The sequence below is a fragment of the Leptodactylus fuscus genome, chromosome 9 (assembly GCF_031893055.1).
Source record: "Leptodactylus fuscus isolate aLepFus1 chromosome 9, aLepFus1.hap2, whole genome shotgun sequence".
In the NCBI taxonomy this organism is placed as follows: Eukaryota; Metazoa; Chordata; class Amphibia; order Anura; family Leptodactylidae; genus Leptodactylus; species Leptodactylus fuscus.
In genome coordinates this window covers 80,320,007-80,335,401 of record NC_134273.1, presented here as the reverse complement: position 1 = coordinate 80,335,401, position 15,395 = coordinate 80,320,007, and the positions used below count along the sequence as shown (strand labels likewise).

The 15,395-nt window shown below is 39.1% G+C and overlaps 1 protein-coding gene across 10 annotated transcripts in view; it reads left to right on the top strand.

Moving 5' to 3' along the window:
* The window catches only part of FOXP1 (forkhead box P1), a 497,110-nt gene that overhangs the window by 462,980 nt on the left and 18,735 nt on the right, over positions 1-15,395 (top strand). For all 10 annotated transcript variants that reach the window (XM_075287502.1, XM_075287498.1, XM_075287500.1 and 7 more), the window contains 2 exons: positions 1,105-1,192; positions 7,190-7,273. In XM_075287502.1, coding sequence (XP_075143603.1) covers positions 1,105-1,192; positions 7,190-7,273 — 172 coding nt within the window. The remainder of the gene's footprint in view (positions 1-1,104; positions 1,193-7,189; positions 7,274-15,395) is intronic.

Sequence of the window (15,395 nt, the reverse complement as noted above, 5' to 3'; positions counted from 1 at the left end):
CAGAAGATGGATTCCAATGTTGACTTCTTTTTACAAAGGGAATGTGTGTAAAGTGTTGGTTACTATGATAACGCATGGTTTACAGTAATTATGATAGTGGACCATGCCATTGCACATGACCGCCATCAGGCACTGGGAATGCCCAATAGGTTTAGCATAGTATGGCAACACGAGGTCAAGGGGCTGGCATCATTGAGAGTGTAACATTTTAGGAAGGTGGAACCTTTTTGGATATCATCAACTGTATCCAACTGACCCACTGGAGGTCTAGAGGATCCACTGATGGGCCCAGGCTCTAACATATAATGGTCCATAAAAACACAGATTTGAAGGCTACCATGGCCTATTTCCGAGAAGGTTCTTGGAAGGTGGGCCCTTCAAAATTATATTATCTTGTGAACACTAGGAATATGAGACTGAAGTTGTTCATCAGCATTGATCTCGAAAGGAACTAACAATGGCCTGATAGACTGTGTTAGACCATTCATGGAGATGTAGCAGTAATGCCTCAGGCCTTGGTATGAGATCTCACTCGATGTTCAAGGACATGTACATTTTTTTTATATTGACCTCTGTCTTCCTCCATAAAGGGCTCTGTCTTTAGACACTAGTTCATGGCCCGGCCTAGTATTGGCCCCATTGTAGACCAGGGCAGAGTTGATGCTGTTCTTGAGAACAACGCCTTCATGGAAGAAGACGGAGGTGGATATAAAAAAAATTACCATCTCTCCGAGCATGATCATACTAAGATTTATCATTTACTTGAGGAATTCATTTTCTTTGATTTATTGTCTGAGTTTTTTTGTACCCTATCTTGCTATACACACCTTTAATGTCATCGACTGGATGAAGATCTTGTTAAAATCTTTCAACTCAACAACGCTCGAAAAATCATCCACATGCACAAAAACTGTTCTTCACCCCGCAAGAGACTAAGACACATGCACCCTCTTGTTTTCGCTGCTGATTTTCGTTGTGTTGTAATTTATTTTTACATGCCATGTGATGAGCAGACTGCATCGTTTAGACCAAGCCCTAAATCATTGTTGAACTTGGGGAATGTTGGATATCTGGTCTTCATTATCTTCTCTTCTATCATTACAGACATCTCAACAGTGAGCATGCATTGGATGACAGGAGCACGGCTCAGTGTCGAGTTCAGATGCAAGTTGTACAGCAATTAGAGTTACAGGTAAAACCCGCCATCGTTTCGCTGCCTCCTTGTTTTTTTTTAATTTAAATTTACTGGGACGGAGACTCTAATTTTTTATTTTTTTTTCTACGCCAGTTACCGATTGTCATGAATATTTGAATCCTCTCGAATAAAGAAAATTAGATTTGTCTTACATTTGCATGTTAAAGGAATAATTTAACAAAATATAACCAGTTTCTAAATGAATGTATTCTTGCAATAATTGAAGGCCATCATGGTTTATTCCATTGGTGTTTAGACTCTGCAGACGACCTACATTGTACAAGAGCGGGTCCGGTGTAGGTTTTTTTTTTTTTTTGTATTTTTTTGCTATTGCCTATCTGGGGTTGACTGTGTACAGTGAATTTATTACACATTTATTCTATTATAGTCATTTGTGCTCATACACCGTAGACAAACTTAGCCAAATTCCTTGATTTTGGAAGGATCGGCCAACAATCTAATGTGTATTGGGGCCATCTGACTCTCTCAAAATGCAAGCTTGGCAACTATCCTAAAACGTTAGGAAGGCTCCTGTAAAAAGAGTCGACCTCCCGGCATCCTGGAACAGCACAATTCATGTACACACCATTAAATAGGGGTGCGACCTGTAACAAAAAGGGGTTTGTAATGTCCCAGACAAAGCAGGGTTTTACTGAGAGGGTGCCATAGCACGCTGGGTATTCCAGAGGCCAACTTTGAAAAGTTAGCAAGTATTCTCAGATGACAGAAGCGATGTAATGAATGATCAGGCATGTTGGATTTCAGCATGCTTGATCCTTTGTTTCTATGGGAGATAAGACACTGATGTGATGGCCTGGAAACAACTTATTCCTCATTGCCCAGTGGCTGAGCCGAGCATGCATGTTTATGGGGTAATTAGGTGGACTAACTTTCAGTCAAGAGTTGTTTGATCTGTATCAGCACCTTAATATAGACATTTTTCCATCCTCCATCTTCCACCTAAAGTTGGAATTAAAAAATCCGATTAAGGTTAAGGCCCCATGTTGCGGAAACTCAGCTTTTTTTTCTTGCAGTTTTTGAGCCAAAGCCAAGGATGGCTACAAAAGGAATGGGAGATATAGGAAGTTCTTATACTTCTACCTTCTGCAAAGTCCATCTCAGACTTTGGCTCAAAAAACCGCAACAAAAACAGCTGTGTTTCCGCAACGTGGGGATTCAATTTAATAATGGTGGCTGAGATGGGGATGGCAATGACGTGATTGTTTACCTGTTTTACCTTCACATTGAGAATGACTGTATAATTTGAGACAGACCAGTTCCTACAGACCTACCTGCATGAGAACACTTTTTCATGACATTCTAATGTAATGCCTTCCCAGAAATGGAGACCTAGTCTGAACCAATTGGACTGAAATCCAAAGTACTTGTCTTCTTATATGGGGCAAAGGGACTTTTTGGACCTCTTCGGGTCCGTCCCATTCATAGCAACCAATATATCTAAGTATTACTCAAGTCTTCAACTCAAAATGAACTGAGAAGGGTACAAGGAGGTGGAGTCATATATAAGCCACACTTTTACCATCTGACCTATTAATCAGATTTTTGAGAACACTTCTGCTCATTCCATTGCAAAAACGATTAAAATGGCCATCGCTATGTCTGTCAGAAGGGGAAGGTGACTCTTTGTAGGTGCCATAAAGTGAGATAAGCCGTCACTGATGCAAATTATTTTCATAATAAATTTCATGGTTAAAACATATCTTAACAATGGAGTTTGTAGATTATGTTTTGTTCCAATTTAACAAAGTTGGCCCGGTTGGCTGCCATCGTGCCTTGGCAAAAAAGTGGGGAATTAACCCCATCATTTCATGGGCTTGTGGCGAACTCTGATTATGCTCAATGTTGCATAGTTGCCTTTGAATGAAATGGCTGCTTTGTATGCAAGGCGGCGGTATGAAGATATATAGAGGGCCCTGGGCTAAATAGGGAAGATAATTACATTTGGAATTTTACAGAGTTTAAAGTCATTTGCAGCTTCAAATAGTCACCGAGAAATATCTGCAAAAACAGACTTAAACTTTCTGTTGTTGCTATCCCTCTGTAAAAAAAAGCATATATCTTTTTAATTACGTAACATTTTAATTCCTATCTCAATTTGTCTTGTGTCATTTTGGCTCCTACATGAATTCTGGGCCTTTTCTTTCTTACTTCCCTCCCACTGTACTCTTCATTAACCCAGTATGGCCTAATTTATTTCCCAGTATCGTAGTGTGAAGCGTAAATTATCAAGTCTTGCAGAAACAATTACAGGAGGAAGTTGGCGATGTGGTCATATAAATGGAAGCCAACCACACACCAAGCAATTATGCACTTTTATTAAGATTTACAGCTGATATTTTAGAGTGGAAAGAATACATCAAACATCTTATTTCTCGGGCGAATTTTTACTACTACTAGTAGTTTTTTTTATTGTTGTCATAAATGGTCATTTCCAATTATTCAACTTTAAAAAAGGGTTAATTTTACAAGAATTTTTGGTCAAACTGCAATTCTTTTTTTTTTTTTTTAAAAAAAAGTGGTTATGCTGTCCCGTTATTAGAATATAGAATTTTTAATAGGATTTAATTTTGAATTTCATTTATTTTATGAATTTTTTTTATTGATAACCATTTTCATATATATATAAAAAATTAGACTTCTGTTACATTTGGTTTAGCAAATTCTTCTAACAGCAAAAAGTATATGTATGGCCAATTGTGGCTAAGGAGGTTGGAGTAACCCTGCATTTACATGACTCGGTCTGTGCGTTGCCTGGACTAACTGGCCTAAACAGTATGGCGGGAGAGGGATTCCTAGTAGTATAGTATCTAAGGTAGTAGGAGCCTCACACTGATATATGGTCCCGGACTAGAACCAGCATAGGACATTATATTTGGGATGCTAGAAGTCCCCACCTCTCAATGACCACTATTATGTTAGGAGTCTTCTGACTTGATGTTAAGGCAGGCAAATTCAGCCAACACACAGACCAAGTTTCATGGGTGAATTCGGGGTAACAGAAATACTTTGGGTAAAGGGAGCGAAGATTACCCCAAGATGTTATAGATATGTAGTTGGCCAGTGGTGTGTAAACTAACATTAGGCAATTGTTTGCCCCAACCTTAAACTGATTTTTTTGGGACTACAGTATTCATGGCCCATCACGCATGTCTGCCTTCTTCCAAAAACAATGCCACTTTTTCCTGTGGGCTTTGCTTTTTTTCACATAGTGTAAGATTTGACTTGTTGGGTTCCATGAAGTCAGTAGCCCATCAATCAGATGACCTACTCCAAGCATAGGCCTTCAGTATTTTATTCTTGGAGGACCTCTAGAGTTCCCATACTCATTAGGTAAATGTTGGCTCGTACCATCATTTGCTCTGTGCAATATTCACCACCCATAGACAAGAACGCCTGTAGAAAACATTGAGAATGTTTTTCTGTTCCCAACATCAACAGAAGGCGCCTCTCACATAAGTCCTCCCAAATTCTAGCTGTAATAAACATGTCTTACCCTATAGTTAAATATATGGTCTCCTTAACAATACATAGCGATCTATACAGTCATGACTTACTAATGGCAATAATCAACGAGAACGGCCACATTAAGGCAAGTGGTATACGATGACCCGAGGCGTAATAATGTCTCATAATTTCCTCATGTATTGTTCATGCATTCTTTCACTTAAATTAATTTTATGCAGAATGGTTGTACAATGTAATAATGTATGCGGTGGAATCATGATCAGGTATCAGTCCTCCGCTCCACGCCATGGCGGTGGTGAAGGTCTATTATTGAGGCCATTCTGCATGCACAAGTTCAATTAACTTTTCTTGCTGATGCCTCGCAAAAAATATATTTCTGCCCGTCGTTTCCGATGCTCAGCAGCATCTGAAATACGTTAAACATTAAACCATTACTAAACCCAAAAATATGCTACAAATTTACAATTTTTATGTACAACTGACCACTTGCTCAGCAATAGCAGATATAACTGTGTAGGTAGAAGAAGGACAGACTCTAAGGAGTGGAGTGTTATATTTCCCGATAATTAAAAGATACCATTACATTGTATCCATATTGGTACAGGTCGATGCAATTTTATATTTTTATTCACTTTTGTTGTGCTAGCAGAATGGGAGGAGCTTTAACAACAGCACAGTTTTTTTGAAAATGTAAAAAAAAATTTGAGTACTTTTCTAATATTGAGATGGAAAGTTCCATAGAAAGGTCAAAAAAGGATAGGTCATCTTAAAACAAGTTGTGGCTTGAAGACGATGCTTGTTCCATGCTCCATTAGAGGACATCTTCATCGAGCAGGATCCTGATCCTGAGCCTCCCTATAAGAGTTCTAGGAATCCTTCTATTACTTGAATGGCCATTGATATTTTTGGCTATAGTGTAATACTACAATTTTTGGGGCACTATGATAATGGTGTAGCTTTCTTCAGTGGTAGTGTAGGAGTAACTATTCTTGGCAACGGCAGATGAAATGAGGATCCACTTCTAGCCATACAGAACATGACGATACACAAGACACGTCATCCATAAGGTCTAATGGATATACCCTAATGTCAAGTGACTGGTTCCAAATAGAGTGGTCTACTACTAGACTTCTAATTTTGTGCCCAGTTCATGGATCCACTGGTACTCTGGTGGGTCAATCCACCCCTGTATACTTCTCATCGGTCACTTTACCATTTGGGCATTGTTCATTTCAGATGACATTACTATATAAATTGACGTATGGTTATTTTAGGATTGTGCCCTGTTCATATGTCAGACAATGAAGAGGAATTTGAGGTGGACATCTGCCTTGGATTCCTCTTCATTTTCCGGCTCTCTTCCATGGCTTTCCACCACCGATTAAGCCAAAATAGAAGGAAGTCTTGAGCCGTGGACTCTCCGGCAAGATCGAGTAGGATTGCTCATTTTTCATTCCCAGTGATTATTTTTTTTGTCTCTTATTACAACCAATATTTTTGCAATTTTTTTTATTATTATTTTTTAATAAAATCACCAAAGCATGATCTTTAGGCGTTGCCTGTAGAGTCAGTACAACAGAATATCTGATTCGCAAGGCGTTGATATTATGTAATGAGCAGAGACCACGGAGGCGGCTCCTTTTGAGAATTCTAAAAGTCATTTCGTGGAATCAATTCGGTGGAAGAGAATACAAATAAAATGGTTGTCGCAATGATTCCATTCCTAGATCTTGTTAGGGTCACATACTGATATGCTTTAAATTGAAGCTTCAGGTGACGAGGCGCACTCCATATCGCCCCCCAGCAAGATTCATTATCTGCTTTTCAGGATCATTTCAATGTCTTCCAAGACATTTCTGGAGAATCGAGTGCAGAGCATATAGAAAGTGTTTATCAGCCCGGCCATTACTAGCACGCTGACATTTACTTGTAGGTTCAGGCGGCCGGGCGGACTATTTAGCCGGTCATTAGACCTTCAGGCATTATAAAAACAGAGACTAAGATCTGTAACTGGTCTGTACGCACAACTAAAAATGCATCTAAGACTGAGAATGAAGCGACTATCCTTGCTGAATAATGACTCGCCGTTTTGTGTCTCCCAATCCTCTGCAGACCTATGTGTCTCCATGATTACAGACTACAAACAAGGCCTGCGTAGTCTGATCCCGCAGTCATAGTCATTTCTATTTGTCCCTTAATGCAAATTTGGTAGATTAGCAAGAAGCAGGAGACAGACAGAAGGGAGTAAGACTAACGCAATGTGAACAGTGGATATATGTAGATATGCATATAGGTGTTGTATGCTGTTACTAGTTGGCACACATATATATATATATATATATATATATATATATATATACACACACACACCATATACATATGCATTCTGTTACTGGTAACTATGTGATTTGTAAAATATAGAATAATAATATACTATTTGTAAGATCTGCAAAGGTTCAAAGTAGAAAACCAATGTTTTATTCACCGACTTATTTTCCTACTTTACAGCTTTCCAAAGACAAAGAACGGTTGCAAGCCATGATGACGCATTTACATGTGAAGTCAACAGAACCCAAAGCAAGTCCCCAACCTGTAAGTGTCTTATGTGCAATGATATTGCAGTCAAAGTTTTTTAATACAATATATTTGATGTTTTTTATCTGGTCTAGATCAGATCATTTGGTGATTTGGTATCACCAAATCTGATATAATTTATTGACTCACTCAACCAAGTCGCCGAGTATTGGCAGGAGCCTCTTTGTACACATTGATATACACTATGGTCACCTATATATAACAATATGGTCTTAGTAACCCCATTCATTGATTCAGTATGGCAGCTCTCCCTATAGACCGTCTGCCTGCTTCTAGCTATAACTCCTATTGACTTCCATAGAGCAAGGACCACAAGCGTGCCACCATTGCATCTGAGGATCACAAGGCCCCTATTCTTCTGATAGCCAAGTGCCCCAAAGGTGAACCCATCTGACTAGGCTTAGCCTGAATATGGTGGACTAACCCTTTAAGTAATTGAAAAATACATACTCCAGTTACCTAAATCTAATGTGTATGGATGGTTTTACTAGTTCCTCAAGGTAACTTGTAGGTGAAAGTGAAGTCGCCCCCAATTTATTTATTTTTGCTCCTTACATTAGGCCCATTCTCTTTGCTCGGGACCTCCCGGTAAATTTATTTTTGAACTTTTTGTATCATATTTTTGTGGATAGGTTAATATTATCTTCCCCGCTCGCTCCGCACACTGCTTCTTTATTATAAGCAAACGGGCATGCATATTTTTGACTGAAAAATGAATAGCTTTGGAATTCATACACAGCGGGCTTTCTTTTGAGGAAAGTCTAATATTTCCGCACAGCACTTTTATAACCATTTATTTAGAGTCCAAAGCGAACCTTTGACAGCTTGAACGTTGTTACAAGCGAACATAAAGCTCACTGATATGTAAACCGACAATAGACTGCCTGTGTGAGGTTTGCTATTGTCAGATGCACAGATTGTTTGGATTAGTCTATGTAAATTTATGGTTGTACCACCCTTTGGAGAGTGGGGGGAAGAAAAATCACATTTGTATATGAAAGTGTCTTCGCTTGCAGGCAATCAACTCCAAACCTTTTTCTTATGTTGAAGTTTTTTTTCTTCCTTCCATTTTTCTAAGGGTGAGTAGAGTGCCGCATTGTTTGGTGGCTGTCGGCTCGACTCGTATGGTCTTTTGAGATTGCTGTATGGAATATTTTATAGGCTCATCTGATAATTTTCAATTATGAGAGAGTTGAGACAGATATAAAATATGTTCGACAGTCAGAATAACAAGACTAGTAAAAATTTAATTTAGGAGTTTGGCTTGTTATATTCTTCTTGGATGGCGAAGTGAAGTATTGAGAGTTTTTGTTCGTTTTAGGCATTGTAACTTTTTGACATGATATGGGATTTTTTTCAAAAGTGGTTTAGATTCCTTTTGCTCTTCTTAGGGATATGAGATGAATGCTCAAATAACTAGAGCTCACCTGATAACCACCATTTTGATATCTTCTATTTGGCATATGAAAGTTATGGACGGGGTTGGAGACCCTCCTCTTAGCCTGAATGAAGAACAGAGATGAACTTGAAGCTCTTGGAAAATCTATAAAAGGGCCATAATATAATACTGGCAGATGGGCAATTAGAGCCCCTCAGGCACCCCAATAAGGTGTTGCTGTAAGCTTTTTACCTGCTATAGCTACATCCCTCCAGTGCTCTACTAGATCTGACCGTCCATACACAGGACTACCTGGTCGGCCACTTGTTTGAATGGTGGCCATGATTCCCTGGTAGAAGAATGCAATGCATGACCGGACCCATTGGTTGTAGATGATCGACATAACATCCTTCATCCTCCTTAACTTATAAAATCTTTAAGGGGCTTTCTGAGATTAATCTGCTGTATGCAGGGCTGTGAAGATGGAGGTGGATTCGGTGTTACGGACAGTCGAGGTTGAAGTTACCAACTCCAGCTTGGAAGGCATAGCTTGTTACTAGTTTACTTTCATAGAGTCACTGACTTTTTCCTGAATGAGAGGAGTTTTACAGCTTCTGTCTGACTGTGGCTTTCGGGCAATTATAAAGGAGTCGGAAACAGAGACTTAGTCAGAGCCTGAGCCAGGCTGTCTTACAATAGGGGGAGTTGATTTCTTAGTTAACAACAACCAAAAACCTTATATGTATCTGTGTGTGTAGGCAACTTTAGAGTGGATTGACTTGAACCAATAATGTTTAGTAACTAGTACATACATAACAATGACACTGGTGCTTGCCATACTAATACCGTGTTACATATTGTAGATTTCTGCAAGGAATGTATAAGAACTGTTCTGTAGAGTTCTGGTTATTTGCAGGTTTCCATAATCTTGTCAGCTGTCAATGTGAGACGACTCCACTTCACAACTCACAGTCAAGTTGTATTGCGAGTGTAATATAAGAGTTGACCAACTTTGTCATTTTGCAGTACGGGCTGTACGTTACAAATGCCGATGAGTTTTGGGAGACAGTGGGTTGCAAAGTTATCATATACCAATATTTTGGGGCATGACCCAAAGCCGTGAGTGGGAACTATAGACTATAACCATTGTCATATGAATCTCTGATGTTTTTTTCTAACTGTGTACCTAGGCCCGAGCAGGGAATAGAATTTTTTGCAGACTTTTTGTGTCTCGAATTCTACATCGGAATGAACAGTTCATCATTTGCCTCCATTGGATGCTTCAGGTGTCCATAAAAACCCAGAACTATATTTTAATTAGAAAAGTTGTCAACAACATTTTGTATATTGTATCGGGGGAATAATTGCTTTTTCAGTATTCCCAGACGTCACACAACTGTCATCCATGAAAGAGGCAATATAATTTTTTTCTAATGGCTGAGCAGTAATTAAGTTTTTCCGACAGTGCACCAATTCAGACTTGACCTAAAACATTTAAAATAACATTTTCAAATCAAATGCTTGGTTAAATATTCCATTCTGTGTACTGGATTTCTATTCACTCTATGCGGAAAGCAATTAAGGGTATATTTTTGCCAAAGAAAAAAAAGAAACAAAAATATATGATAAATAGAAATAAGCGCCGGCAATTAAATGCCCCATAAAACTACGCCGGAACATTGGTTATGTGGTCATGTAACATTAAATGGTGGAGTTATATGGGTTACATTTATCTTTAATATTCCTGCAAATCAGCAAAACCATTATTTCAAAAAGAGGAATAAAACTTTCATTTATTTTAAGTTAGCTTTTTTTTTTTTGCGGGTGTAATTGGCTACGAGATTTTTAGGGGAAAAAAAGGGTAATGTTTTTGTTTCTTGCAATATTTAGATTATTTTAACCCCAAAATATACATAAAAATTCAAAAATATTATAATTTAAAATATACATAAATTTAAAAAAAAAACTGAAATTAAAATACAAAAATTATAAATTATTAAAATATACATAACATTTGTAACAATTTATAATTAAAATATACATAAAAATTCAAAAATAGTCAGTGCCATAATGAATTTAAAATAATAGATCATCCATGTATTAAATGCAGAATGTTAGTATTACAAATTTGTAAGTCACTTACAAAAACACTGGAATTTTTTTTTTTCCCAGTGTCCTCAAATGACAGGAGTTGTCCCTTTTAAAATTGCCATCTCGCCGTGTATAACCGCCTATCTTTCCATGCTACAGTCTCCAATGTTTAGAGATTAAAGCCCAGAATTTCAGCGCAATTAAATCATCAATTCTGACCCTAAGCAGACTGGCGCGGCTAATAGCAGAAATTTGTGCCCTGGAGCATGCAAGAGAACACCGGGCTGGCAAATTTTGTTGGTATGGGTGGTGTGTTCGGATGATGCTACGCCCCTTAAAAGGGTTAAAACATCTTTATTTTAGTAAAGATATAAGCACGTCCTCCTGATCTCTGGCTAGCCTTCTTGTGTAATACATTTAGGAAAAACAAAAAAGATACAATTATGTGTACTAAGCGGGACGGTTAATGGAAATCCATTTTGATTAGGGGTTTACATCACTGCCTGTTTATGAAAATTGCTCATGACTCATTCATCATTTTATAGAGATGTTGTAGCCAACAAGAAAAGAGTGTAAGATATTCTTTAGATTGACATATAATTCACAAATTGGACGCAGAGACAAAAAAAATAAATAAAAAAAAGTCTGTTAAAGAAAAAAAAATTGCAAAAATTTGGGGTTTCATCACATGGCTGTAAAACTATTTTGGTTTTATCCCTTTAGTGACACCGGTATAACATTGAGTGTAGTCGTCTTGAGTTAGTTATATAGTTGGTGGCTCAGTGTTTAGTAACACTGGTGACCTGGGTTCAAATACGACCAAGGGTAACATTTGGAGTCTAGTATTTGGGGTGTTATTTGGTTTCTGCTCTAGCGAATTTAGTTTGGCATCCCCACTGGATGCTGACAGGTTCCTATACAGACCTTAAATTTTTTTTTGTCTACTATATAGCCCCCCCTCCCTGCTAGGTGGAAGCAAAACTTGCTCTTACTAGGCCTTGTCTCCAGTGATGCTTACAGTCTAGTTTCCCATTGTCTACCATGAAGTCATAGGTTTGTGTTATCAACACAAAAACTCCGGGCACGTATGACTTCAGGTCACCCTGACATGTGACTGCCTGACATGTGATTAGTCACATGCAGATTTCATTATACCGCATAAATCCAAAAATAAGCCCAAAATATACACAAAATGAAAATACCTAAAAAACTAAGTTTACTTTATAGAAGAAGAGAGAGTTCAAAATGAGTCAGACATTGTGAGAAATGGGGTCAAGCCTATAGGGAGAGGAATGTTATAGCAAATGTACCAAAGAAGTTGAAACGTGGTGGCAAAGGATAGGATATACGGCATCATATTTAGAAATGTAGCACAAACTGGGAAACCCATACTCCTCTCTGGGGAACGATGGAAAAGCCTACATGCATTTCGGCCATGCCTTCATCTATGGGTCAGATTTCATTCCTCCATAAAAGTTCATTTGAGTCAATCCCAAATATTTCAGTTCACATTGGGATTCACAATCCAGGGATCGAAAAATGTTCTTTTCAAGGGGAAGCAGAGGAACAAGAAGAGGAACGAGCAGAGGAACAAGCAGAGGAATGGGCAGAGGAACAAGCCTTCAGCCTCCTTTGTAAAGCTAATAAATGGGGTTCCAGGGACCAGGTTATGGAGTAGAAATAAAGCTTATCCACTGCAAGAAATTCATGGGCAAACTTTATTTCTCCCTGGAAAACCCCTTTAAATAACTTTTTATGGTAGTCACTTCTGTCAGGGTTACTATGGCCGAGTCCCAGTGCAGAATAAAACAGAAGCCAAAATGGCTTCCCGATGGTTCGGTGATTGACATCCTGGCTGATCATTTTATAGGATTCTTCCTCACATCTTCTCTATAAAGCCACAGGAACTTTCCGCACATGAAAACTGGCTATCCAAAAAAAATTAAGAGAGTATTAAAATATATACGTAGAACGCACTTCAATAGCAATTGACAAGGTCAGCATTTCATCAAATTGTGGGTTAAGCCTACAAATAGATGTGGAAGATGAAACGCCCAGCGCTCCCAGCTCCTGCTTTTTGTTCTCTCTTTCCTCCCAGATTGCAGTCATGTTTAATTTGGAAACTGGGCTCCTTTGGCAAATTAGCAATTAGAACAATTTTGTGGGAATATGTATATGTGTCATTAGTTTTCCTGCAAATTAATAGCGGGAGCAGAGGTCAGGCAGACATTTTCCACTCGACTGCTGCTTTGCTGTTGAGATTTGGCACTTTGTTTTGGAACAGCCTCAGCTGCAGTAAAGCCACAGTCTTCCTCCAGGATCCGTCTTTTAATTAGTTTACCTCATAGCTATTATTCCAAATATTGCTGCCTCCCTCCTCGAACATACGATTACTGTTTCGACCAAATATTCCGGCAACACCCTGCACCCTCTTCTCCCTGACGTCTGGGTCATTCGTATACAGTGTTTAATCTTCAGTTCACCTCCATAAGCATCTCCTAATTAGAGTCCTTACAATACAATTGCATCTGGTAATTAGCCCGGATTGGCCGCTTACCCCGGCTAGTGTTAGTGGCAGCCCAGCGGTGGGTGCGAATCGGTGTCATTTGTCAAGTCACCCTTTTCACTTGGCTCTCCGCCCCTTTTCGTACCTCCTGTTTTCTTTGTGAAATCCACTGTATTCATCCAGATTGATGGCTGCAGCAGACTCCGGCGGTTTATAAGGTTTTAGGATAATGTTCTGCAAGTCAGTGGCACAGATATATTGAAGGGAATATCTTGAAGTCCATGCTAAATAGGTAACATGCCCCCAACTATAAGGTGCAATTTATTCTATAGGTGTCCTCATATAGGGCAGAGGACCCCCATTTAGGATTGCAATCCCAATGTGAGTGTAGGGAATGAGAGAGGTTGAGGTTGCACTTCTAGGGATTTTCCATCTTTACAAAATTGCTACAATTTCTTTAAGACAGGCCATCAGTTTTAGAATGGTGAGGTCTGACTGTTTCCTGGAGCATGCAGCTTCTGGAATGGTTTACTTTCCAGCCACTGTATCCCTCATGTATCATACATATAGTATTATCTGTTATCGCCGTAGCAGTCTTCATTGTTGAATGGTGTCCCATTCAAGTTTATGGGACACCACTGTAGTATGGATAACCAACTCTACTAATTGTATGACGTATGAGTAGTGCAGTGGAGAGCAAGTAAACTATGCTGCGTGCTCCAGGGAACAGTTCATCTGTAGGGGTTGACAATTGAACCCCCGCAGATCTAAATGGTCTTAAGCATAGGCAATCAATTTTGTAAAATCAGTTTGGATAACCCCTTCAAGTGCAACCTCAACCTCTCCATGCCTTATAGTTACACCTATGTCCAGACTCCAGAGGGTTTACAGGGGTAGCAACCAGAATCTAGAAACTTGGAGGCAAATCAGGGGAAAAATGGCGCTACATACAGGGTGTTTTTTTTCCTCTTGAAATGAAAGACACCTTGCCAAAGCCGATGGACCCAACTATAACTTATTGGGGTTCACAGTGTTTCGATGGTATCCATTGTATGTTGAGTTCGGTAGAGTGCTGTGCCTTCCATTGTGGACAAAATTTGCAATGCAAAAGTGAAGATATCCTAAAGCTGATGGGTTAACGTGAACCTCTGTTTATAGGAAAGACTGCAGACGTAGACACTAGTAGTGAGGCGGCTGCCATGTTGTACTGTAGAGATTCTTGCAGTGATGGATCTAATGAATGTCAGATGAAAACTTAAGGGTTGTCGGAAATGAGAAATCCGATTATCAAATACCCTATTAATACTTGGGGAGCCTGGTTGTGGACCCTTATCAATTATCCGGTGTGGATAGCTGGTACAAATAGTGATAGGAGATCCATCCACATATTACACAGGTATCCCTTTGAACAATAGGAGCTATGTAATGCCTAATTTGTCCTCTTGAGGCAGTGTAGAACTACTAAACACCTGCTGTATGGTCCCCTGATCTCTGGTGGCCTCATACAGGTGCAGCCATCTCCAATCTGATAACTCACTGCACCATGACAATCTAAACAAAAACCAATAGAAAATTTGAGTAATTAGCAACTGTTTTTCAGGAAAGGAGAGGCCGGTGGTGACAAAAATTAAAAAGATATTCAATTAACCCTGGACTTATGAACAGTGACATCACCAGTGACCACTGAGGAGAGTGATTGGCTGCAGGGTTCCACTTATGGGGGAAGCTGACACCAAAATGGATGATCAGGGGTTCTTGTTTATTATAGCCCCCCTTGAGTTATCAAGTTTGCCTTGACAATCCCTTTAATGCCTTAAAAGTCATTTTGAAGTTGGCTACATCTGTAAATAATGATATTACGACTTCACTCAGTGAGTAATACAAGTTTACTGAGATCTATAAAAAAAAAAAAAAAAGGGCAACATAACATGTAAACCACAACAGGACCCCACCCCGCGACTCGTCCAGACTGCATGGAATTGTACCAAGCGCACGTGCGTCTTTGTTCGGCTTGATAAAAAAAATCAACATCTGTATCCTATTTAACAAGAGGAAAAAAAAAAAGCGACACATTTCCATAATAAACTGTTAAAAGGCTGCATTACTTGTCTGCTCTCGGGGGATTATCATTAAATCACAGCTCG